Source organism: Gadus morhua, chromosome 16 (genome assembly GCF_902167405.1).
Source record: "Gadus morhua chromosome 16, gadMor3.0, whole genome shotgun sequence".
NCBI classification, from domain to species: Eukaryota; Metazoa; Chordata; class Actinopteri; order Gadiformes; family Gadidae; genus Gadus; species Gadus morhua.
The window spans coordinates 26,919,198-26,945,639 of record NC_044063.1 but is presented as its reverse complement, the minus strand read 5'-3'; the positions used below and the strand labels follow the sequence as shown (position 1 = coordinate 26,945,639).

The window sequence follows — 26,442 nt, the reverse complement described above, 5'->3', positions numbered from 1 at the left end:
TCTTTAAAAACAAAGAAACACAAAGAAAGCGTGGGTCATAACCACTCTAACTTTGTGATGACACACGCTTACACTCCCCCCTCCCTCCTCGAAATCTTGATGAGTCTGAATCTGGGCTGAACCAGGGGCTCCACAGAGACCTCGGCCTCACAGGAAGGATACATGCTGGCGTCCTTCCGTCGCATCTCCAGCCACCTCTTGTTCCCGTCGATCAGCCCCTGCAGCCGCTGACCGTCGAGCTCCGGCACGCTAACACACACACACACACACATCCATATCTTTTAATGGCAAACAAAATATGGCATAAAATCATCAGTTCATGTTCATGCATGTCTAATACTGCTTGGTCTCTCACACACACACACACACACACACACACACACACACACACACACACACACACACACACACACACACACACACACACACACACACACACACACACACACACACACACATACATACGCACAAGCACACATCATGGCATCGCGACAATTACAGGCTGATTTGTGTTACTTTGTGGGTTAAGCCAGCAGAGGTATTAAAAGCCGTTAACCTTGCAGGAGTGAATGAAGAGTACGTTGAAGTGGTCCTCAAGGTGCTGGAGGCCACTGGGTCTAGAGGGGCTCCTGGGGGTCAGAGAGACACGGTGGAGGGCTTGTTAGCCTGGCTGGACCATCAGTGCTGGACTTGAAGCCCACATTAGTCGGGCCCTCATGCTTAAGAGCTTGTCAGCGGTAAAGTAAAACAGGTGAGCCGCCACTATAGGTCATCTGCCACAGGGCGGGTCAAGGCCCTGGCATACACCTCTAAGCAAATCCTTGTGATTTTATATTGTTTTCCTTTGGATTACATTAACAGATGATCAAAAACAGTTGCAGTTGCATGGAACGGTCGTCAGTTCGTGTTTTACAAAGCGACCTGCAGGTCTGGTCTCTAGTACCACCCTGTAGACCATACACCTTATATCCCTGTTATATGTGGTTCTCAGCCTGTCAAATAACTAGAACTAGTTTCTACTGTTTTCACCCGTGACCCATCGCAGACGAAGGCACCGGCGAATATCCTGAATAACCTTATAATTAGGGATCATTTAATTCCAGTAACACCTGTTTCCACATCGGGGTGATATCCTGCTGTTCCTCTCCCTAGGCCGCTGGTAAGCGCTCCATGATGAACACACTCCATCATTCAGCCAAAGAAGTCCCTCTCTTGAATCACAGACCCCCTTCATCAGTGGGCCTGGAATCTCAGGCCGCGATGGACGACTCGCTACCGTGTTCTGAAACCGCTTTTTCTACTGGGTCTCTGTTCTTTTGAATTACTAACTATTCTCGTTCCGGGTACTAATAACCTAACTCATAACGATCTGTGTTGCAGAACCAGCCATGGAGCGGAACAACACACTACATTGTGTTTTGCACCCAGCCTCCTGGAGGAATCCACTACCCTTTTCTCTCATTTTCATACCATTTTTGCACTAGAATTAATCGTGGCTGGTACAGCTATCACTTGACCACTTTACACTTTACACTTTACACGTGAACTTATAACCACTGTCTTAGTTTATCTTATTATTACTTCCTCTATTTTATTCTTATTCTTATTATCTATTATTGGGATCTATGCTGCTACTTATCTTTACTTATTTTAAACATATTGTTATTTTTACTTATCTTATTTACTTTATCTTGTATTGTTGTGAGTTTTGTGATTTGTGATGTGAAATGTGAATTTTGAGGAACCAAACCTATCTTGTGTACTTGTACAATAAGGTTTAATAAAAGTGATTCTGATTGTACTCGCTTCCCCAGGGGTGGACGGCCGTACCGGGGAACAGCTTGGCCCAGCGGCTGCTCAGGAGGTCGGCCGGGGCCCTCTGTGTAGCGGACATGGAGCTGGCGAAGAGGGGCGCGGCCCCGGGGTGGTTCCCGCCCCATGCCCAGGGGGGCCCGGCGGAGAGGGGTGCAGAGGAGGTGGGGGGCAACCCGCCGGACCCCTGGCTGCAGGCGGAGGGCGGGGCCAGCGAGCCCAGGGCCCCTAGCACGAGGTTGAGCTGACCCGAGATCTGCTGCAGGGACTCCGCCAACTGCTGCACCTTGGCAGGTACGGTAGGATGGCCGCCTGATGAGGGGGGGGGGAGAATATATTAAAATAAGAGCACTGGTGAATCATCTCTTCCTCTTCAATTATACCTTGTTAAGGATTGCAGTATTTGTTAGATATGGTTTTGCCTCAGGATATTCCCCCTTCCTGCCAAAGCCCCTTCTTTGACCCCCACTGTTAGTTGAGGACACCTTTTCCATTTAGGGCGTTTAGAGGACGCTTTTATCCAAAGCGTCTCACAACCATACTCTCATATACGCTCATTCACACACCGACGGTGGAGTGAACCACGCACGGCGACAGCCAGCTCGTCAGGAGCAGTCAGGGTGAGGCGCCTGGCTCAGGGACACCTCGACACTCAGCTGGAAGGAGCCAGAGATCGAACTAGCAACCTTCCGGTTACCAGCCAACCCACTCGAGCTCCTGAGCCACATGCCGCCCTTTGCCCTGCCCTCACGTCCCTCCCTGCCCCCGCCCCCGCCTCTGTCCCAGACGTTTAGCTAATTTCAGAACATCCTGTTCTCCTCTTCCTTTGTTTTTAGCGCGATTGATCAGCGGAGCAACTGAGGGGTTGGCACTAGCATCAAATGTTCCTTCCCTTGTTTTCACAGCCAACAACAGATCCCCCAGAGACCAACAGGCCTGAGCTCAACCCCCCCCCCCCCCCCCCCCCCTGTTATTTGACGACACCTCTGGCACCTCTTCCCTGTCCTCACGCCCCTTCCCACCAGTCCCTGTCTTTGTCCCCCACTTTTAGTTTATTCATGTGTATTGACTCTGCAGCCTTTCTGGAAGCTCCGGGACTTCTACAACTTCTATAATATTATATTATTAATCGACAAGGCAATGCGTTATGAATACAAAATACATCAATTAAATCAGAAAAGAAACACATGATTCATGGATTTACTGTAAAGAAATATCCAGAGGATACGATACAACTGGGAAGGTGTTGGCTCTGTGAATCTCAAAGCATTTAACACTGACACTGTGTTTATACCCTGTGATAAGAAGACAGGAAAGGAGAGGAGGAGACAGGAAAGGAAAGGAGGAGGTGGAGACAGGAAAGGAAAGGAGGAGGAGGAGACAGTAAAGGAACGGACAGGAGGAGGCAGGAAAGGAAAGGAGGAAGAGGAGATAGGAAGGGAGAGGACAGGAGGAGGAGGAGACAGAGCGCCCCACCTGGTCCGTCGTGGGGGTCCAGGGTGCTGCTGAGGTCAGAGTCTGTCACGTCGAAGGTCACCTTGCGCTCCCCGGCCATGCGGGACAGCTCCTCCAACAGGGGCTGGACGGAGGGATGCGGGAGGACACATGTTAGCATTAGCACCGTCAGTCGCTCATGTAACATGTGCCTACAGTTTGATTCAAACAAACCAAAAGTGATTGACCACCATCTCAACCATCTGCCTTCGGAGAAACCCTTACTTCTGTCTTTTGAGCGGTGAACCCACCACTGTTGTTTATCCTTAATTAGACCCAAGCTGACGCTAAGATGATGTGCAAACATACTAGGGATGGGCTGGTACCATCTCCTCACTGTGGGGTGTGTAGGAACAGCCACGCTATAATACGTGAGGGATAATGCCCGACGAGGTGTCCATTATCAGGAATTAATGGACGACACGGAAGCGTGAACCGTCCGACGCGCAGAAGAGGAGGGTTGCCTCCGCGAATAAATTTTTCATAATCTGCCAGCTCTCGTTTTGAAGGCTGAACAGACAATTTGACTTAGCAGATGTCCGTATATCAGGAGTTAATGCACAACCTGCAGCCAATCAGAATTGAGCATTTCCCCAGAGTATCGTTGACTGCGCAATACTCTTTTTGGGTCAATGAAACAAATATCACACGTCTACGTGCAAGATTAAATATTAGTAAGAAAGTTCAACCTAATAATAAAACTGTTTAGGCTGCAGAGAACCACTTCTCGTAGAACAAACAATAAAAGAGCAAATGAGCGAGTGTCAAGTCAATATTTCTTGTAATATAATGAACAAAGTCATGCATAAGTTAACAAATTCCACCTCATAATAAAACCTCTCCTGGAACCGTCACCTTATCGTGGTGGAGAGGTTTGCGTGTCCCTGTGAACCTGAGAGCTGTGTTGTCGGGAGCCTTGTGCTCCTGGTAGGGTCTCTCATGGCAGAGTGGTCTCAGGTGAGGGGCCAGACTAAGAATGGTTCAAAAAACTCCAATGAAGAACGAAAAAAGAGGAGATGTGACCCGGCCCGGAGGAAGCCCGGGGCCCCCGTCTGGAGCCAGGCCCAGACGGAGGGCTCGATGGCGAGCGCCTGGTGGCCGGGTTTGCCACGGAGCCCGGTCGGGCACAGCCCGAACAAACTACGTGGCACCCCCCCTCTCTTCATCCCATGGGCCCACCACCTGTGGGACGACCCGTTGGGGTCGGGTGCGCAGCCACATGGGTGGCAGCGAAGGTCAGGGGTCTCGACGGACCAGACCCGGGCGGCAGAAGCTGGCTCTGGGGACGTGGAACGTCACCTCGCTGTGGGGAAAGGAACCGGAGCTTGTGAGGGAGGTGGAGCGCTATCAGTTAGATCTGGTGGGGCTTACCTCCACGCACAGTCTCAGCTCTGGTACCGTACTCCTGGATAAGGGTTGGACTCTATTCTTCTCCGGAGTTGCCGAGGGCGTGAGGCGCCGGGCGGGTGTGGGGATACTCATAAATCCCCGGCTGAGCGCCGCGGTGTTGGAGTTTACCCCGGTAGACGAGAGGGTCGCCTCCCTGCGCCTAAGGGTTGTAGGGGGGAAAACTCTGACTGTTGTTTGTGCATATGCACCAAACAGCAGCTCAGAGTACTCGGCCTTCTTGGAGACCCTGAATGGAGTCCTGTATGGGGCTCCAGTAGGGGACTCCGTAGTTCTGCTGGGAGACTTCAACGCCCACGTGGGCAACGATGGAGACACCTGGAGAGGCGTGGTGGGGAGGAACGGCCTCCCTGATTTAAACCCGAGCGGTCGTTTGTTATTGGACTTCTGTGCTAGTCATGGATTATCCATAACAAACACCATGTTCGAACATAAGGGTGCTCATAAGTGTACCTGGTACCAGAGTACCCTAGGCCGAAGATCGATGATCGATTTCGTGATCGTGTCATCTGATCTGAGGCCGCATGTTTTGGACACTCGGGTAAAGAGAGGGGCGGAACTGTCAACCGACCACCATCTGGTTGTGAGTTGGATCAGGGAATGGGGGAAATTTCCGGATAGACCTGGTAAGCCCAAACGAGTAGTGCGGGTGAACTGGGAACGTCTGGAGGAGGCCCCCGTCCTAGGTATCTTCAACTCACACCTCCGGCGGAGCTTTTCTGGCATTCCTGTGGAGGTTGGGGGCATTGAGCCGGAGTGGGCGGTGTTCAAAGCCTCCATTGCTGAAGCTGCGGTGGCTAGCTGTGGCCTCAGGGTCTTAGGCTCCTCAAGGGGCGGTAACCCTCGGACACCGTGGTGGACACCGGTGGTCAGGGAAGCCGTCCGACTGAAGAAGGAGGCCTTCCGGGATATGATATCCTGGAGGACTCCTGACTCGGTTGCAGGGTACCGACAGGCTCGAAGGGCTGCAGCGGCTGCCGTGTCGGAGGCTAAGCAGCGGGTGTGGGAGAAGTTCGGAGAGGCCATGGAGAAGGACTTTCGGTCGGCACCAAAGTGTTTCTGGAAGACTATCCGGCACCTCAGGAGGGGGAAACGGGGAACCATCCAAGCTGTGTACAGTAAGGATGGGACTCTGTTGACCTCAACTGAGGAGGTCGTCGGACGTTGGAAGGAACACTTTGAGGAACTCCTGAATCCGAATAACACGCCCTCTATGTTGGAGGCAGAGCTCGAGGTTGATGGTGTTTCGTCGTCAATTTCCCTGGTGGAGGTCACTGAGGTAGTCAAACATCTCCGCAGTGGCAAAGCCCCAGGGATTGATGAGATCCAGCCAGAAATGCTAAAGGCTCTGGGTGTTGAGGGGCTGTCATGGTTGACACGCCTATTCAACATCGCGTGGGAGTCGGGTACAGTGCCAAAGGAGTGGCAAACCGGGGTGGTGGTTCCCCTGTTCAAAAAGGGGGACCAGAGAGTGTGTGCCAATTACCGGGGTATCACACTTCTCAGCCTCCCTGGTAAAGTCTACTCCAAGGTGCTGGAAAGGAGGGTTCGGCCGATCGTCGAACCTCAGATTGAAGAGGAACAATGCGGTTTTCGCCCCGGACGTGGAACTACGGACCAGCTCTTCACTCTCGCAAGGATCCTGGAGGGGGCCTGGGAGTATGCCCATCCGGTCTACATGTGTTTTGTGGATCTGGAGAAGGCGTATGACCGGGTCCCCCGGGAGAAACTGTGGGAGGTGCTGCGGGAGTATGGGGTAAGGGGGTCTATCCTCAGGGCCATCCAATCTTTGTACTCCCAAAGCGAGAGCTGTGTTCGTGTTCTCGGCAGCCAGTCAGTTTCGTTCTCAGTGGGTGCTGGTCTCCGCCAGGGCTGCGCCTTGTCACCAATCCTGTTTGTGATATACATGGACAGGATATCGAGGCGTAGTCGTGGTGGGGAGGGGTTGCAGTTCGGTGGTCTGAGGATCTCGTCACTGCTTTTTGCAGATGATGTGGTCCTCATTGGATCATCGGCCTGTGACCTTCAGCACTCACTGGATCGACTGGCGGCCGAGTGTGAAGCGGCTGGGATGAGGATCAGCACCGCTAAATCTGAGGCCATGACTCTTAGCAGGAAACCGGTGGATTGCTTACTCCGGGTAGGAAATGAGTCCTTAGCCCAGGTGAAGGAGTTCAAGTACCTCGGGGTCTTGTTCGCGAGTGAGGGTACTATGGAGCGTGAGATTGGCCGGAGAATCGGAGCAGCGGGGGCGGTATTGCGTTCGCTTTACCGCACCGTTGTAACGAAAAGAGAGCTGAGCCGCAAGGCAAAGCTCTCGATCTACCGGTCGATCTTCGTTCCTATCCTCACCTATGGTCATGAGGGCTGGGTGATGACCGAAAGGACGAGATCGCGGGTACAAGCGGCCGAGATGAGTTTTCTCAGAAGGGTGGCTGGCGTCTCCCTTAGGGATAGGGTGAGAAGCTCAGCCATCCGTGAGGAACTCGGATTAGAGCCGCTGCTCCTTTACTTAGAAAGGAGTCAGCTGAGGTGGTTCGGGCATCTGGTAAGGATGCCCACTGGGCGCCTTCCTTGGGAGGTGTTTCAGGCACGTCCAGTGGGGAGGAGACCTCGGGGAAGACCCAGGACTAGGTGGAGAGATTATATCTCAACACTGGCCTGGGAACGCCTCGGGATCCCCCCGTCAGAGCTGGTCAATGTGGCCCGGGAAAGGGAAGTCTGGGGCCCCCTGCTTGAGCTGCTCCCCCCGCGACCCGACCCCGGATAAGCGGATGACGATGAGGATGAGGATGAGGAATAAAACCTTTCAAAACCAAAATAAAATAGTTGTGAAGTGTGAAGCAGACACTTGGCCTACAGCCTCCACTCTGCGTGATCACGGCCCTTCACAGAAAGACACACACAGCTTCGAGGACCCTTTCAAATAAGTAGCACTTCACACCGAGGGCATGTTGCGGAAACCACTAATAACACAACAATGGTGGACAACAGCCATCTGTTGTGCAAACAGTGTACTGCGCAAAATAAGGAAAATCTACAGCAGACGGTGGTTGGATTTTCTCCGTCACCGCGCATTACACCAAGGTCGTGTCCTGCCGGATTCCGTTCTGTGTATTTTATCCAAAGCTGGCACTTAAAAAATAGTACTCAGCATTGTGTAGCAATCTATCCTAGATATCTTTGTTGTGTACGGGGAATGGGTTAAACTAGTGATGGTTAGTGCTTGGCACTTGGTTCTATGAATATCCTTAATGTACTGACAGCGATAAATTGTTGTTTCACTTTCTTCTGACAAATGTATGTCGCTTTGGATAAAAAGGTCTGCTAACTGCCCTAAAGGTAAATGTTAGGTATTCCGCCCGGTGGTATTATCCCTCCTGCTCACCTCCTCCGCCAGGGAGCTCTCCAGCTGCTGCAGCTGCTCCTCCTTGCGCCGCAGCAGCGTGCTGCCCTGCTGGACCGCACGCCGCAGCTGCTCCACATGACCCGGCTCCTGCTTGGGGGGAGGAGCCAGACGGGTGGAGGGGAGGAGACAGACAGGTGGAAGGGAGGAGCCAGACGGGTGGAGGGGGGGGAGGAGGAATTGAGAATCGTATGAAACGACATTCTTTTCATTTATAAATGAAAGGAAAAGAAAATACTTCAACGGCAGCAATTATAGTACACATACACACACACACACAGACACATAAATATACACACACACACGCATACATTCATACACACACACACACACACACACATAAATACACACACACACACACACACAAACAGATAGTGGACAGAGACAGAGCGACGCATAAAGAACAGGGAGATGTTAAACGCTGGGGGCCCCTCACCCCGGCGGCGTCCAGGCTGTGGTGGCGGGTGTAGGGCCCCGGGCCGGCCGCCTGCAGCGCCGCCTGCCTCTCCGCCAGGCGCCGGCTCTCCCGCTCCAGGAAACGCCGGGCCTCTTGGAGGGACGCCTCCTCCGTGCTGATGTAGCGACGCATGCTGGAGGGGAGGGGGACGCAGGGGACAGTGTGAGGGCCTCCGGGACAGCGGACTCGTCCCCATGGCGAGTGTGTGTGAGTGGTGTTGTGGATAAACACAGGCGGGGCCCGGGGTCAAATCAGAGGCAGCGTTGTCATGGGAACAAGTGGCGTCATTCATGAACTGAAAATGTGTTGACCTGACATGCAAGCAATGCACACACACACACACACATGCACGCACACGCACACAGACACACACACACGCCCTCCTTACTCCTGCAGGCTGCTCTGGCTGTCGGGGACGGGGAAGAGGGGCGGCTCCTCCAGGTCCCCCATGTGCAGCGATCTGTTGCCCACGCCACTCGGGGCGTGAGAGGGGGGGGGGTCGTCCACCTTCTCTGCCCGGCCCTCCGCCTTCTTCTTCTCCAGTCTGGGCGGAGGGGTGGAGGAGACGCCGGCTCCCTCGCCTTGCTCCAGTTCACTGCCAGGTCAACAATCACATCATTAGATTAACAGACGCATCGCGATGCAGCTACAAACTAAAGCCTGGGCACTCATTGGTCAGCCAAGTTGTTTTTATATCAGGCTCGAGCATAGACTCTAACAAATATCGACGTCTGGTTTACAAAAAAGTGTGTGGATTTGCCGCCTACCGAGTGTCATAGTGTTTTTGCCACCAGCAGCGGAAAATTATATCCATGTTCAGCACATTGAACACATAATCCCGAATAACTTTGTTTCATTCTGAAACAGGACCTCAGAAAAAAGACATAGCCAGAGAGCGAGCCCTCTCAAGGCGGACAGATGAACCACATTACTGCTGGTGTCACAGAATCAACCTAAGAAACACACTGCCAGGGCCGGTGTTGGGGCTCAAGGAAAGAAAACCGAAATGTGAGCGTGGCCATGTGTGGGCGGGGACCACATACGGGGGGAGACCCCATGTCGGCGGGGTCTTCCTGTCGGCCTGTCCGTACCTGACCCTGCCGCCGAGGCGTGCGCAGCGTTCCTGCAGTGCCTCCACCTTGTGCTCCAGCCGCTCCCGGTCCTCCTGGGCGCGGCGGAACTCCTCGCAGGCCGCGTCCCGCTCGCCCCTCGCCCCCTCCGCACCCTGTTGGGCCCGCCGCCGCTCCTCCCGCGCCCGGCCCAGCTCCTCCGTCAGCTGCTCCCTCTCCTGGCGGGAACAACCAGGCACGCACGCACGCACACACACACACACACACACACACACACACACACACACACACACACACACACACACACACACACACACACACACACACACACACACACACACACACACACACACACACACACACACACACACAAACGAAACAACACTACATTGTTTAGAGGCAGGGTCAGGGAGTTTGGTTCCCCTCTCAGTAAAGCAGTCCCAAACAAAAACACACCTTCATGCCTCTCTCAACCTCCTCCTCCTCTTCCCCCAGCCTCTTCCTCCTCCTCTTCAGATCTGCTTCCTAGAAAAAACACAGGGAAGCACGGTGAAATTATCAATAGTTATACATCAATAGTCAGACAGACAGACAGACAGACAGACAGACAGACAGACAGACAGACAGACAGACGTAAAGAACCTTGGTTTGCAGCAGGGCCTCCTGGGTCTTCAGATCTTTGGTTTTCAGCTCCAGCTGCTCCAACTGGTCCTGCAGCTCAGACTCCTGCTGGACAAACACATACTCTTACACTGGTGTGTGTGTGTGTGTGTCTGTTTGAGAGAGAGAATGTAAATGTGTGTGTGTGTGTGTGTGTGTGTGTGTGTGTGTGTGTGTGTGTGTGTGTGTGTGTGTGTGTGTGTGTGTGTGTGTGTGTGTGTGTGTGTGTGTGTGTGTGTGTGTGTGTGTGTGTGCGCTGACCTTGCGTGTGTGTGCCAGCCATGTCTTCTGTGTCTGTGTTTCCAGCTGCAGGCGGAGTTTCTCCAGTTGAACGGTGTGTGTGCTTTGCAGACGCTCTCGCTCATCCTGCAGAGCACACAGCAAACGCTCTCTCTGGGTCGCCTCCTGCACACACAGAAACAAGCGCACACGAGCACACACACACAAACACACAGAGTTATATACGTTATGAGATGTAAACCCCCATCTTAAAATCAAATGATCAAACGAGACCAAGTGCATTCTGGGAGTGGTGGTTGTATGAAGAGGCTGACCTGGTCTAGGTGCTGTTCCCTGATGGCGCTCAGCTCCCTCCTGTGCTCCTCCTTCAGCTGCTCCAGCTTCCTGTTATGGTCCCGCTGAACTTCCTCCCTCACTTCCTGCAGCACGTCAGCCAGCTGGGGGAAAGGTCGGCCACGGCAGAGCTCACATGACCCCCAGCGCCTCAGAGAGTGTGTGTGTGTGTGTGTGTGTGTGTGTGTGTGTGTGTTGTGGCAACCCGGCCCCAGCACCGCGCCCCAGGCGGCAAAGCGGAGAGGTGGTGGAAGGCATATACCAACGATATCCACCAGCTGGCACCAGGGAGCGTAGTAGGGTTGGCAACCCTACTCAGCGCAATGGAAAACACCTGTGTGTGTGTGTGTGTGATTACTTTTGACTACATTTTGGAAGCAGCCTTAATTTCTCAGGTCATGAGGTGTAAGCCTAGCCTGGCACCGCCCACCTACCTACTTCTGCTCAATTTTCATTTCACTTCAGTACTAGGTCTGGGTCTGCTTCATATGCATGGGTTCCTTGGAAGCCAGATTTTTGGCGGTCCAATCAGCGAACAGAGGGAGTGGCTGAGAACGATGACGTTCAGTTGTAGTAAGAGGAAGACCAGGAAGACAATGGAGAAGGATACGAGAGAAGCTAGTCTGTTGTGGGATCGCTGCCGAATATCGATCAATTAAAGCCGGAGCAAGAACAAGCTTTGCTGAGTTTTGTTGGTGGTCATGATCGCGCTTCTCCCCACCGGGTTCGGGAAAAGTTTGATTTTCCAGCTGGCTCCGTTAGTGGTGAAGGAGCCGGTCCCGTCGCATGACATACGTCACGACCAAACGCTATGCGATTGGTTATGGCAGATCCAGATGGCACTGGGCAGATCCAATCATTTTAAAACTTCAACAGACACCCGCCTCCAAGTGAGTAAACGTTTGTCAATTGGGCGGTTCCAGACCTTCTGTACAAATGAAATGAAGTACGATGGTCTGGTAGGACCAGGCTAGTGTAAGCCCCTCACGAATGCAGTCTCACAGATGGGATACACATGTAAACTGCTTGTGTTTACATCTGGTGTGTGTCACAGTCTTAACCGAGTATTGGTGGTGGTAGGGGTCAGGAGTGCAGAAGCAAGCTGAGGTCCTGACATGGTACTGTCCTGCTTCTGCTGTTATTGGCAGTCTTGGCTGCCTTCTACATCCTCACCAGGACGTAACACAGTGTCCCACAGAGTTTGATAACGTTACTGTGGAGAATGACTGGTCCTGTGGACGTAAATCAAAGTATTAAATGAGTGTTCTCTCACCTCTCTACGATACTCAGTCAGCTGCTGCTCAGGGCGAATACTCCTCAACTCTTTTCTTCTCTCTGTGCTTTTGATCTTTGAATACACACACACACCATGTTTGAACACATTGAAATAGCAATCGCAATAATTTCTAGTCAGGTGTATTGTACCAACCGTTGTGTCTAATGTTCCATTAGATTCAACAGTTAGTAGGCTTTGGGATTATAAACGAACAGGAACTTAAAAGAACCATACAAAAGTTAATAAAATAAAATGCAATTATAATAGAAATTCTAATAATTCACCTCCTGTCTCAGAGAGCTCAGTTTCTCCTCCTTCTCTCCCAGCAGCCTCTGTCTCTCCGCTTGAAGCTCTGTCTCCAGCTCCATCCTCAGGTTCTCTGAGTCCTTCCTCTTCCGGGCCTCCAGCCTATCACGCTCCGCCACCAGCTCCTCGTCTAGAGTGACCCGCAGGCCCTGGACCGTAGCTCCGCTCTCCTCTCTGAGCGAGCACGCACGCACGCACGCACACGCACACACACACACACACACACGTAAATCTAATGAATATATGTATTGCTATAGAGTCTACATATAAAGGTGAAAGATGAAAGCTAAAGTAGTGGAGAGGCATTCTTGAGCTGTGTGCCTTGCTCAAATACAAAACTCCAAAAAACAGTGAACAGAGTGAATGATCCACCACGGCTTCTACACACGACCCGTAACCTTGGTGGCGGTAATTCCCAAAACGAGTGCGTATTTCTGTAATTCCTTAGTAGAACTCCATTATTGTCAGGAGGCTCTTCACTACAGAGTGGTACTGCGGCAGCAGCAGCACAATGCGTGTGTGGTACCTGAGCGTATGCTGCTGGTGCTCCGTCTCCCTCTGGCCGCTCTCCCTCAGCTCCTTTAACTTCCTGTCTGACTCCTCTCTCAGCCTGGCCTCCTCCTTGCTCCTCTCAGAGTCCAGCCGCTCACACACAGCCCTGGAGGTGCACGCACACACGCACGTGCACGCACACACATGCAGACACAGACACAGACAAACAGTCAGACAGACACACACACTTTATGATCTTGCTTTAGGCACTAACATTTAATCACTGTGTAAATCCTTGGGGTGCTTAGGTCCTAACACTGAAAGGAATTATGAGACAATGGACATCTGATTGCTGTTCAAAGTTAATCATTTACCGATTCATCTTCTTGGTCATCATTATTACACAGCTTGCCTTAACAAATACTTCACATATTTAATTACAGAAGCTAATCACCCCAATTAGGCGTAATGATCGCCTAGTTTTGGAGCTTCGTAGACTTTCTGCATTGAGGCTTTTAGTGTGAAAAGGGACAGAAGTGACGAACTCTGTACTTTGAAGACTCACATGGGGCTTCATGTGGAGCACAGATAAACAGTTTCCAGCTGAGGTATGAGCTGTACAGACTATGCTAACATTACAACAGATCATTTACCCAGGACACTTACCTGACTCTCTCCTCACTCTCCTTCTTCAGCCTCCTCTCCTCCTCCTCCTCTTCTCTCCTCAGCTCCTCCCGAAGGAGGCGTAGCCTTCTCTCCTTCTCCAGCGAGCCACGCCTCTTCTCCTCCTCCACCTCCCTTTCCAAATTCCTCCTCTCCATCGCTCTCTCCTCATTACGCCTTTCCCTTCCCTTCTCCTCTTCATCCCGTTCCTCTACCTCCATCTTCCTCCTCTCGTCCTCCTGCTGCTCTTTTTTCCTTAATTTTCCGATCTCCACCTCCTCCTCCTCTTCCTCGTCCCTCTCCCCTTCCCCACTGAGGGTCCTCCTCGTCTTCCAGCTCAGCTCCTCGGCCGGCGGGCCGCCCTGCTCCCGCGTGGGGGACTCCTGCTCTCGTTGGCGGGCGTTAGGGGCGCGGGCCAGCCGACCCCTGGATGTCTCGGGCCTCTGGAGCCCCAGGGAGGAACTGAGGCCCTCGGCCTTCGGGCGGAGCCCTGCGTCCCTGCCCGAGGGCTCGGGGCTGGAGAGGGAGTGCTCGGTGCCTGACTGGTGCAGGACCAGCCGATCCACCTGACGGGCTGGAGAGCGCTCCACCGCCGCAGCAGCCTGCACGGGTCTGAGGGAGAGATGTGGAATTTTTTATTGTTGCCTTTGGCTTCCCAGAACATAGAAAACAATGTGCATTAAAAATAATAGATCAGTAAAACCAGTGGGATAAACAGTGGCATATATAACAACCATTAACACACACACACAAACACACACACTCACACACACACTAGGACAGGGAGGGTCGGACCTAGGGACACACAGAGAGAGATCTAGTACCAAATAAAGGATTAAGAACATTTTGTATTCCGTGTTGTCCAGTGTCAACCTCAGCACTCCTGAATAGACTCTGAGGATATATTCATAACCAATGATAGGCTTGTCAAGAATCCCTGCTCATGCATCTTCCTGCAATCACTGACAAGGACGTATGACCGAATGCTCCTTTGGGTTGATCAGCCTGTGACCTAACAGGCCCAAATCTCTGTGTGCCAAAAGTAACTCCTTCGGCCCGTGCAGAAAACATCTAAATACATTAACACATTAATCAATTATAGATGAATAAATGATCAACCAAATCTACCAACATTTAAGTCCACCCTAAAAACAAATGTAATATCTTGTTTCTGCACAAATGGAAAAGAGGTAATATCTATTACAGCTGGTAAAACTATAAATTCACAGTGATTTACATTTAGGGGATTTTGCTGATGCTTTTATTTTATATTTTTTCATTCACACATTCAAACACCGACGGCGGAGTCAACCACGCAGGGCGCCAGCCAGCTCGTCAGGAGCAGTCAGGGTGAGGCGCCTTGCTCAGGGACACCTCGACACTCCGGGAGGTGGAGCCAGGATCGAACTAGCAACCTTCGGGTTACCAGTCAACCCACTCTACCTCCTGAGCTTCTGTCGCCCCATCTGCACTAGCAACACACCTCCTGCCTGTGGAGTTCCTCCTCACGCTCGGCTCCCTCTCTCCCTCCTCCTCCTCCTCCTCCTCGTCCTCCTCGTCTTCCTCCTTGTCCCCCAGGTCCGTGTCCAGGGGGCTGACGGCAGGGGACCGGTCTTTGGGCTCAAGGGGCTTCTCCGACATCTTGGAGAGATAGCCGGACTAAACAAACACATCAACACAGGACAAAGAAGAATGAATAAATGAACAAACTAATGGATGGATGAATGGGTGGATAGATGATGTCGTGCTCTTGTTGAAAGTAGTTTCAAACGGGTTGCTTTTAACTTTTTTGTAATTTGTTAAATTATTTCGGTATGGTAACTATGAAGCAAAAGGGAGGGAATTGTATCTAACACTTGTAGAGAGAAATACCGAGAGCTACTTCGAGCCCCAGGGCTTAGGCCCGAGGCTCTCTGCGGGTCCGCCTATGATTCTCTGGCCTCCTCTGGCTCCGGGCACTGCAAATGAAGCAAGTAGGCGTGGCCTATGTGAAGTAGGCGTGGCCTATGTGACGTCTTAGCTGCGGCTTCCGCGTCTGTCTTAAAGATGCTGCCTTTTGTGGCTGGGGTAGATATTACAGCTTGTATGATTGATCCTGCTCCCTTGTGGCTATGTGGGGGTAATGCAGCTTGTGTGTTCGATCCTGCTTCCTAGTGGCTGGCTATGTGGGGGCAGCTTACGTGCTTAAAATGCGTAACAATGACAAAAGATGGAAATCAAGAATGGTTGAATGGACAAAAATAAAAGACAGATATGGGTTTACACTGAGATGCCCCGATCGTACCTTAAGATCCTCCATGGACGAAGGAACATCCTCCATTTGTTCACTGGCCACTGACTCCTGAAAAACCAGACACACACACACACACACACACACACACACACACACACACACACACACACACACACACACACACACACACACACACACACACACACACACACACACGACATAATTGTTGATGAGCGGGTTTCAATTTTCTGAGCCCCACACACACTAATCCACGCTGATATCACAAGACAGATCTATAAAACACTAGACGGACGCGTGCAAGGACACACAAAGCCATTTCAGAGATACTCAGTGTTTCAGTCAATCAATCAGCCAGCCAGCCAGCCCGCCAGTCATGCAGTTTGGCAAAAAGCCAGCCAGCAAGCCATGCAAGCAGAGTGGAATGGAAAGCGGGAGGGCAGAGGATGTCATAAACTGTGGTCTGGTCACTTGACGACAGCTTGAGCTCCAGGACAACCCAAGCATCAACAAAGTAACGCAGACTAGCAACTAGGTCAATAAATAAAGAAAGAAATATATAAAATAAAGAAAGAAATGAGCAGCACTGCGTTGTGTTGTGGAAACCACAGTTCTCAAATCCAGTCCTCAGGGGCTCACAGGGCCTGATTGGCCATAACACTCTCCTTTCAGAAATCTGATTGGACCTGGATGACCTCCTCCCCAGGGGGGGGTGTTCTTGGACAGCCCCTAAGGCAGTGGAACTGGAGGGGCAGCGGGGATGGAGGGGGGGCAGGTAGAGAGGCAAACAACAGCCAGCAAACACCAAACCCTACCTCTCCCAGAGGGGGACTTTTTAGTGGGGGGACGCGTTTCTTCTGAGCTTTGCGGTCTGTGTCGGGCATCCTGCGGTCCCCGCCGACCAGCGGAGCCTCCGCAGACAGCTCCACAACCTCCTCCTCCTCTTCCTCACTCCGTCCGACCGAGGCCCCGTCCGACCATTCCCCCCCCGCCTCACCCTGGACGTTTCCCTCCAACGCTTGGTCCTCGATCTCATCATCCTCCCCTCGGCCCGTCTCCACCTCTTCCCCTTTTCCATCATCATGCACCCATCTCTCCACCACCTCCTCCTCCTCCTCCTCCTCCTCGCTCTTGCTAGGCCTGCTCTCCTCTTTCTCGCTGTCAACACCTTCCTCCTTCTTCTCTCCTTTCTGCAGCATTCCTGCCACTTCCTCTTCCTCACTCACTATAAATCTGTCAAATGCTCTATCTTCATCTCTCTCTGAGGCGTCCGTTTCTCTGGCAAGGTCAATCTCTCCGGAATAATCCTTTTCAGAACACAGCTCTACCTCCGCCTCCTCTTCCTCAATATCCTCCTCTACCTCCTCATCGCTCTGCCCCAAATCACTGATGCCACACCCATTTGCCCTCTCCTCATCTACCACCACCTCGTTACTCATCTGCGCCTCCTCTTTCTCTCTGTCCCCTTCCCCCACGCGGCCCTTCTTCGGGCTCTGTACACTTTGCCTCTCTGCCCCCTCCTCCCCTTCCCACTCCTCACCTTCCTCCTCCTCCTCCTCCTCCTCCTCCTTCCCCCTGGTGGCTGCTTTCTCTTCCCCCTCCTCATTGTATTCCTCTTCAGTTTTACCCCCAACTCTCTCCATGCTGAGTGCTGCTCCATCATCGCTCTCTTTCTCAGCCCCCTTGACATCCCTGTCCTCCCCCCTCACAATGTCGTCCTCGTCCTCTCCCTCCCCTGTTTTTCTCTCCTCTTCCTCTCTTCTTTCTCCATCCTCCATCTCTTCGTCCTCTCCCTGAGCGGCCCCCACCTCCCCCTTTGCAACACATTCTACATCCTCCGTCCTTTTGTCCCCTCCCAGAGAAGCGTCCTCCTTCACCTCTGCCTCTCCTCTTACTCCAACATTGATCTTCCCGTCCTTTTCCGCCTCTATCTCTTCCTCCTCTTCCTGAACATCTATCTCCGCCTCCACTACCTCCTCTTCCTCCTTGACCTGACCATCCACCTCCTCCCCTCCTCCTCCTCTCTCCTCCTCCTTTACCTGGCCATCCATCTCCTCCCATCCTTCTCCTTCTCTCAGCTCCATCTCCTCCTCTACCTGACCATTCACCTCCTCCCCTCCTCCTCCTCCTCCTCTCTCCTCCATCTCCTCCACTATCTGACCATCCAACTCCTCCCCTCCTCCTCCTCTCTCCTCCATCTCCTCCTCCTCTCCCCGACCATCCTCCTCCTCCCCCACCGCTTGTTTTTCCTCCGTCTTTCCCCCATGCAGTACCCCATGGCGCCCGCCTGAGGACTCTCCCCCGGCACCATCACCCCCCTCCTCCCTGCCGGGCAAGAGGGGGGAGCGTGACGGGTGGCACCCCGAGAGGGACCCCTTGGGTTGGGCAACGGGGAGCCAGTACAGAACAGACACAAACGTTGGTGTGTCCGCGAAGAGGAGGCGTGCAGAGGACACATACAGGAGAAAGAACAGAGAGATCACTGTGAGGGAGACACGTGGGAGGAAGGAGACAGCAGGACTGTGGATCTGCACAGCTGGCAACCGCTGACACTAACACCAGAATATCACAGACCCATGCCTTATTCATTGTTATTTGTCGTTTCGAATTGAATTACGATTCGCCCCATGGTAAGCTGTCACGCACTGCATAAGACGACCAGCACTATAGAACTGTAAAAACATATTTTCATGTTTCATTATTAACATTATCATTAATGTGAGATCTGTGAGGTTACTTTATTCTTTGTCTTAAAGGGACACTGTGTAAACATTACTCCCATCTAGTGGTACAATTGTATATTGCATTCAAACTAATAGTGCTCGCTTGTTCAAAAACTACGGTGGGCAGTATGTGCCAAGAAGCTGTGTCATGACATCCAATACTACCTCATCGAGTCATTCGAGTGATGATGAGGTTCGTTATTTCAAACAAATTTCAAACTGCATTGAATCATTAGTGTAAGCTAATGATGTACGAGTAATTACTCCTCGAGCAAGATAGTGAAGTATTTCAGTCATCATTCACGCTGGCTCAGAGTGAAAACGCGTTTGCATTTCCTGTACCACGTAGTGCATTTTGTCCCTCTCGGCCGTTCATAGACAGGAAGAACATGGAAGCCTCCATGAAGCTTACCCGTCCTATGTAACTACATATTAATTATTCCTCGCTCAGGAGGATAAGTGAGATTTTTGGCAGAGATAATTTTACACCAATGAGGACTTATTTGTGAATGAATACGTTGATTTAAGGTAATAAATGACTTAAAATATTACAAAGTGTCCCTTTAAGTCTCCCTCGTTTGTTGTTATTGTTGTAAAAAAATTAGCAGAGGTGACTTCAACGAAACGAAGGGGGGAAGACTCAGTTTGTGATTAGTTAGCTCTTGTTTAGACAGCGAAGCAGCAGTGACAGTAGTTAGTAGAAGTAGGAGGACAAGCAGAAGGCCAATGTGACAGCCACGGCTTTGGTTGGAAATGTCCCCATCAGCACAACTATACAGTACACCACAACCAATTGGGATGGGTCACCACGCACAAAGGCATAGTGAGGACATGTTAGAGGTCAGAGGTCATGGGAGAGAAAAATAAACACATTAGAATAAAGGTTAAACCAGAAATGGAGATCACTGTGAAAAAGTCAATGTTTCTGGCTGATGTGGAGAAGCTACAAACTACTCCAACAGCCACCACTACTGATTGAATATTATCAGCAACGTATCTGCCCATTTCATTAGGAAAATAGAAAACATAATTCAACGACGCAATTTCCTGGGTGTTGCTAGCATATGGTCTACTACATTGGATAGTAATGCAGGCCCTAACCCCCCTTACCCATTCACTCCCTACCACATACACTTTAACTTTGATAAAGACCAGAAAAATATAAATGCATTAACTATTTTAATTATAAATGATTACTATGGCGCTAGACTGCTTTTTTTAATATATATATACATCGCTGCCTTTAAACAAGATACTGGATAAGAGTCGGCAGCTACATGGCAACTACATCATGTCGGGAAGTCTGACACGAAAGAATGCTGAAACAGCACAGACGTCAGACATCACATGATAGATCACGCTTACGACAGAGAGAGGGAGAAGGTGGAGACAGAGAGGGGGCTGAAACGAGAGCAAGAAAGAGAATCCAGATGAAGATCATTAGAGGGCCGGCAGGTGTCCAGGGAGAGAGTTGTACCTGTTGGGAGGGGGGCTCTGGACTGTGGTCTCTGGACAGAGCCAGGTCCTGCAGCTCTGGCTCCGTACGCTCCTCGGGTGGAGGTCCGCCACTGGCCTCACTGTCCTACACACACACACACACACAGAACACAAGACCCATAAACACACACACACACACAAGACCCATAAACACACACATACACACACAGAACACAAGACCCATAAACACAAACACACACACACACAGGAACCATAAACACACACAGACCCATAAACACACATACACGCGCGCGCGCGTGCACACACACACACACACACACACACACACACACACACACACAGACAGATAATAGCTATTCTCCTTTGGCCATGCTCCATTAGGCCTGTGTGCAACCTGTGAAGCTGTAAAGCAACCACTTACTTTATAGAGCTGGTCATAAGAGGGGCTATAGAAGTTCAAGTCATGTTTCATTCATGGATTGTGTTAAATTATTCAATGTATTGTATTTACTGTGACATAACTTTTGAGATAAACTTGCCTGGGAAGGTGCCATCTGTAATCACTGCACTAAATAAACTCACAGCCTGATGTGTTGTTGTGTGTTTATGTACTTTGTGTCTCTGTGTTAAAGTTATGTGTGATGTACACCTGTAGCAATGAGTTGAATCTGGAGGACAAATAACAATATAAGCTGATCTCATATGTCGCTATGAGGTTCATGTATAATTTAAGTAGGTCTGATCAATATTAGATACATGGCCATTTAAAGTCATGAGGAAGAGGCTATACTGCAACTCTGCATATCTTATACACAAGATCAACTGTAAATATAATAACCATGATACAGTAAGTTACTTGCTGTATCTATTCTGTACTCACCTCATACTGCAGGCCCCCTCCCAGGGCATCCAGGTCCAGGTAGAGGTTCCTCAAAAGTCCGGCTGAACCACAAGCACTCTGCCGGGCACAAACACAGTCCAGCTGTCACATTAGATACACATAGAACTGTCTTGATGATACATCAAGACAGGGAGACTCAACTGGATCTTCAAACAGTAAACAGTAACTGGCCGTAAGGACCGGGTTTGGGCAGACCTGGTTCCCTGAGTTTGGCTCCCCGGCATCAGGGTCGTCCTGGTCCTTTCGGACCAGTACGGACATGGACCCCCGCTCCTGCCGACTCCCAAGTACGCTGGAGCCTCCGCTGCTGCGTAGAGCCTGGATAGGCAGAGACGAGGAGAAGGTATGCATGAACATTTAATGCACATTACACACCAGAAAATAGTACAAAAAATATATGGCATTTTATGCCATATTTGGCTTGGCATTTAAAAATGTGGGTCTGTGCACATGCGTGTGCGTGTGTGTTCAATACATGTCAAATCAATTTAAATCTCAGTTACCATCTCCTACGGATTGGGATTGTCACAGCTGTGACGTAAACTTTTTACCAAATCTTGGAGACGTACCCCAAGGGATGTCTTGAGAGGCTCCAGCCCCCCAGAGCTTGGGGTCCCCCCAAGGGACCCCCGGAGAGGAGGATTTGCGCTGGGAATGGGGCCGGGGCCAAGGGCATCCAGTCCCCTCAATGGAGCCAGGCTGCCCAGCGTGGACGGCAGGGGACCAAGGGCTGAACTCAGAGGCTGCATGGTGGAACAAAACACACTTTTCCATTCCCTTTTCCAACAAGTAAACAAGGGAACCATCTGAAAATAAAAAGGCCCCAGCTATCTCATTCTGCCCCAGTTAAGAAATCAAATCAAATATGGCTTCAATATTTCAAAATGGTTTGACCCGGGGGGAAAGCTTTTCAAAATCATTGAGCACCATACCATGCTAGTGTTCTTCACAGGGGTGGACCATGGTGGACCGGCCCGTTGTGAACATCAAGCACAAGGGGTATCGTGCAGATGTGAAATCCAAGATGGCAGTACACACATCTTCATGTTTGATTGTCATGTTACTAGATGTTGCATCAGGTGTCCCCCAAAGCTCTCTGTTTTGGGTCCACTTTTGTTTAATAGCTATTTTAACAACCTGGGTCAAAATATTCCAAATTTTGTTTGATCTGAAACTAAATTGACGTTGTGCATTTCAAGGAGAAGAAGTCTACGTTCCTTCCCTGGCTCTACTACAGGGATCTGTTCTACATGCGTGTCTGCTTGCATTAGCTGCACACTATGTACCACATCACTTTGAAGGTGATCACAGGCTGCTAAGCTCTCACTCCCCATTGCACCCTATATGCCAGGGTTGTATGAGAGTTCAGTGGACTTCATATTGACTTTATGCAGACAGTCCATCTTTGGGTATATCTTTGTGGTTATATCTTACTCAAAACTTGCAATCGTTGTTTGCGTTGAATTGTCACCCTATGTTCTACCCGACTACAGCCTGGAATCACTTGCAGACAGGCTTTTGAACAATTTAGTTACGGGTTTGGAGGCAACCTACTTTGGAACTTGTATTTGCTTCCTTCGTTAGATCAGTTTCCGCTTGTCCGTCTAGGCATATGATTTTGTATGTTGCTAAATGTTTGCCTGTATGTAGTTTGAAACACTATATTGCTGCTATCTTCTGCAGGGCTCCCTCTAGAAATAAAGTGGAAGTTAAGAAGCTGTTAGGGACTCACCTGATTAAATAAAGCTTTTATAATAACACAAATATTAAACAACAATTCTACCCGGAGAACATTTAGCAAAAATAAATGGCCATCTAAAAGGAAGAGCAGTAGCACAAATGACATAGATTACATATAACCAGATTCAACTGCCAGTACCAGTCTCCCTATTTAAAAGCTTCTAATAAAAACCCAGGAAACTGCAGTCCAGTGTGTAGAATTATTGGCATCTATTGGAACAGCCTTGGCAGAAATGGAATATAACATTCATGGGTCTTTTTTAATTATCTTATAAAAAAATTGTGTTTACGTTATCGTAGTTGGAGCCCTTTATATCTACGTGGGGAGTGATATCTACGTCCTCTTCCTTGAAGGCTGCAATGTTGCACCGCCATGATTCTACAGTAGCCCATAATGGACAATACGCCCAAGCGAAACGCATACAATACGTATACAATACAATTCATGAATCTATCCAAGAACCTCGTACGCCAAGGAACGTATACAATATCAAAGAATGTATGCAATATGCATACAATACAATTCATAGATCTATCAAAGAACCTCATCAACTGACATTTGGCTACTAGGATGCTGTCGTGGACGATCACATCCTTTTGGAAGCACCTACTGGCCCCTTACACAACACAGGCCACCGTAGCGATTGGAAAGGGGGAGCTGAGTAGTGGGATTCAGTTGGTTGCCGTCTTCAACCTCACCGCTTATGGCCACCTCAATCTTACAGACTAGACCTTTAAGCCCCGCATTAAACATCAGCTACAGAACCGATGAAGAGCCGCACTCACTCCGGGAGTCATGAGAGGCTCTTTCTTCCTCTTCACCTTCTTTTCCTTTTTTTCCTTCTTTTTCTTCTTCTCCTTGGTCTCCTTCTTCCCAGCGGAGCCTGCTCCTGCAGCGCCGGGGCCGGCCAGTTGGGCCCGCTGCCGCTCCTGCGTCACCACGCCACGGTAGTGCTCGTCACAGGGGTGATCCCAGGTGGACTGGCCCGTGGAGAAGTTGAAGTAGTACACGTCACCTGTGACATCCTGGCTGCAGGAGGGACAAGAGGATGGAAAACATGAGCCACAAATACAACTTTAGGAAGGACGACTCAGATGGGCTTGTGCCTCTTCGAGGTTGCACCAAAATACAACCTTTTTCAATGCTGATATAGGAGGGCTTCACATTATGTCACGCACATTCCAACCGATTATAGAATTTTTGGGGTTAAAGTCGCAGTGTGGAAAATGTATATAGGTTATCGGTTGTGATTTTATTGATAACATTATTGAAATCACTTTTGATTAGCATTGACTTCTGATAGGTCTAGGTTTTTCTAGTTAGCGAGTTGAAATGGCAGGCTTGAACTAACTCCGGCCAAACTCCCTTGAGGAAAACACCTTATTTAAAACACTTTGTACCCCGGTTTAAACCCGGCAACACGACAGCAGCAAGGAGTAAATTCAAGTTAAAATAGTATAAACCAGCAGAGTTGAAGAAGCTGCTAGCCTAGCAGCTTCTTCAACTCAGACCCTAGCAGTGCTAGGGTCTGAGTCCTTACCAAGGCTTCCATTCCCGGGGCAGGGGGGCAACAATGCCCTCTCTAGCAAGCCACAAGAGGTCAGGTTCCCGGTCAGGATCAATGCCAATCTCTCTGGCATACTCGTGAATCTCTGTTGAGAAAATAAATATGGAGAAATTGTAAATGAGAAATAAACATGTATGATGATGGTTCTAACATGTTATGTCTAGGACTGCTTGTACAGCGATAAGGCGATTACCTGGTTCAGAGGGGGTGTAGTTCTCATCATAGTCCTCTTCAAGGATCAGTTGATCTCCAATAAGAGCAGCTGCAGCCATGGTTTCTGAAGATGACAGTGGAATTAGGACTCTTATAAGCAATAAAAGCTACATTTAATTTCCTCGGACCAGAATAACTATTTAAATTCACTTAAACGAAAAGGGTTGAGAACTGCTCTATTCTGTTCAATCTGTATGTAGATTAAATGCAAAGAATCTAATTCATGTTGAAAAAAATTCAATCCAAGGCCAGTAGCGAAATCTGATAAAATGATGCTTCATAAACATAAACCCTCGATTTATATGGACATCGACATGTTATTTTGACTGTATTATTTTGAGTTTTATGGATATAGACAGGTTATATTGACTGTATAAATTTGACAGTATTGTGTATATCGACATGTTTTTGGACAGTATTATTGGCTCCATGGACCATGGAGAGCCTAGTAGTTAAAATCCCTGGATACCTCTAACATTAGCAGTGCGCTAGCTACATGCTCTGAATTTGTGATAAATAGGGATAGTGACCGCTATTTACCTTGTAAAGAGGCATGAACCGCTTTCCCTGTAGAAAACGGCTCGTTTCATATGAAGGACCACATTTCATATGTGCAGTTAAACTATTAACAACAACGTCAGTCGATCTCCAAGGACGCTACAGCCCGCTTCCGGTGGACGCCCCAGCGTCATCGAAAACCTCAATTTGATTTGCTGGCTACGTTCTGTGCGCTTTGATTGGCTGGCTACTTGCTGTGCGTTTTGATTGGCTAGCTACGTGCTGCAGCGTGCATTCGCGGAGCGTCTGTCTTTGGACCTCAAGACGCGATTCATTTTGATGCAGCTGTTTCTGATGTTTAACAGACGTAAGAAGAAAACACCGTATATGGGTGGCATTCAGATAGATAGATACATGCATACATACATTCATAGATAACAACTTTATGAATTAGGAAGTTACAACCCAGCAGCAGCGGAAAACACAGAATGAATATTGTATAGTGTATAAATGCAAATGTAAAGAAAAAGAAAATTGGGCTCTACCTTGATTTATTTTCACATCGTTTTTCAAAAGTATTGAGAATTGATGTCAGAGAATTATCTTATTTTTTTCTTCTTTATTCATAAACAGCACCATGAAATGAAATACCCTGTGGGCCAAGTAGACTGATTTTAAATAACGATAGTTAAATGAATGTGCGCCTTCAGTGTATGTTAATGCAATAGGAATATAGGAATCATCACTGGCCGAGTGGTAGGCATGCTTTTAGCACACATTGCTATTACATATGCCAAGTCGGTCTGTGGATCTAATACAACGTAGTCCCCATATTGTACTATTTGATTTCTCATCGTTTTTTTTCCACAAGAGGGGACACGTGAGGAGGAACGGAACATTGACTCCAATCAATTACTGCTCTTCAGATCCAATAGTTGTATTGTGTAAAATGGCTGAATCCTCTTGGTCATTTTAATAAGCTAGCCTATATGAAGCCAACTATTTCAACTATGAAATCTACCGCCCTACAGTCATACCTGTAGAAAACTATACATCAATGAATGACTTCATAGAGTAAATTGACTTTCTTGTATCCCCCAGGTATCTGATGATAGTTTCCAAAATAAAAGATAGGCTACCATTTCCACACAGCCTTAGCTATTTACCCTTTCGTCTTACATCTTTAACCCAATGCCTCAACTTTGCATTAAATATATTCTTTAAATTCCGTTGCTTGGTTAGATTCTTTGAATTTGGCTTAAGAGTGCCCTATCCTGTGTCTTTATTTGTTTTTGGCTCCAGCGTGGGTGGTTTGGTTATTGTACCAGGGTGAATGCCCCTTCTTGGTAAATAGTAGGTAAAGAACTACAAACAAGCCTTGGAACCCAGATGATCAACTCAACACCTACGCTGCACAAAATGGTTTTACTATAAAAACATACCTGTGGTTTAGGAAACCACAGTGCACGTTATT

The 26,442-nt window shown here is 49.5% G+C and overlaps 1 protein-coding gene across 1 annotated transcript in view; it reads right to left on the bottom strand.

The window, feature by feature from the left end:
* cep164 (centrosomal protein 164) overlaps positions 1 to 25,163 on the bottom strand; it is a 28,667-nt gene extending 3,504 nt beyond the window's left edge. The window contains 28 exon segments of the mRNA XM_030381743.1: positions 163 to 249; positions 557 to 629; positions 1,831 to 2,124; positions 3,289 to 3,391; positions 8,102 to 8,212; positions 8,556 to 8,709; positions 8,965 to 9,171; positions 9,668 to 10,101; positions 10,103 to 10,171; positions 10,289 to 10,372; positions 10,568 to 10,711; positions 10,861 to 10,983; positions 12,153 to 12,227; positions 12,440 to 12,635; positions 12,988 to 13,119; positions 13,620 to 14,228; positions 15,100 to 15,275; positions 15,901 to 15,957; positions 16,683 to 17,549; positions 18,021 to 18,242; positions 20,068 to 20,172; positions 20,929 to 21,006; positions 21,145 to 21,267; positions 21,519 to 21,692; positions 23,476 to 23,719; positions 24,231 to 24,342; positions 24,451 to 24,534; positions 25,011 to 25,163. Of these exon segments, the coding sequence (XP_030237603.1) occupies positions 163 to 249; positions 557 to 629; positions 1,831 to 2,124; positions 3,289 to 3,391; positions 8,102 to 8,212; positions 8,556 to 8,709; positions 8,965 to 9,171; positions 9,668 to 10,101; positions 10,103 to 10,171; positions 10,289 to 10,372; positions 10,568 to 10,711; positions 10,861 to 10,983; positions 12,153 to 12,227; positions 12,440 to 12,635; positions 12,988 to 13,119; positions 13,620 to 14,228; positions 15,100 to 15,275; positions 15,901 to 15,957; positions 16,683 to 17,549; positions 18,021 to 18,242; positions 20,068 to 20,172; positions 20,929 to 21,006; positions 21,145 to 21,267; positions 21,519 to 21,692; positions 23,476 to 23,719; positions 24,231 to 24,342; positions 24,451 to 24,529 (5,132 nt within the window). The 5' untranslated portion in view covers positions 24,530 to 24,534; positions 25,011 to 25,163.
* Positions 25,164 to 26,442: the final 1,279 nt, after the last annotated feature.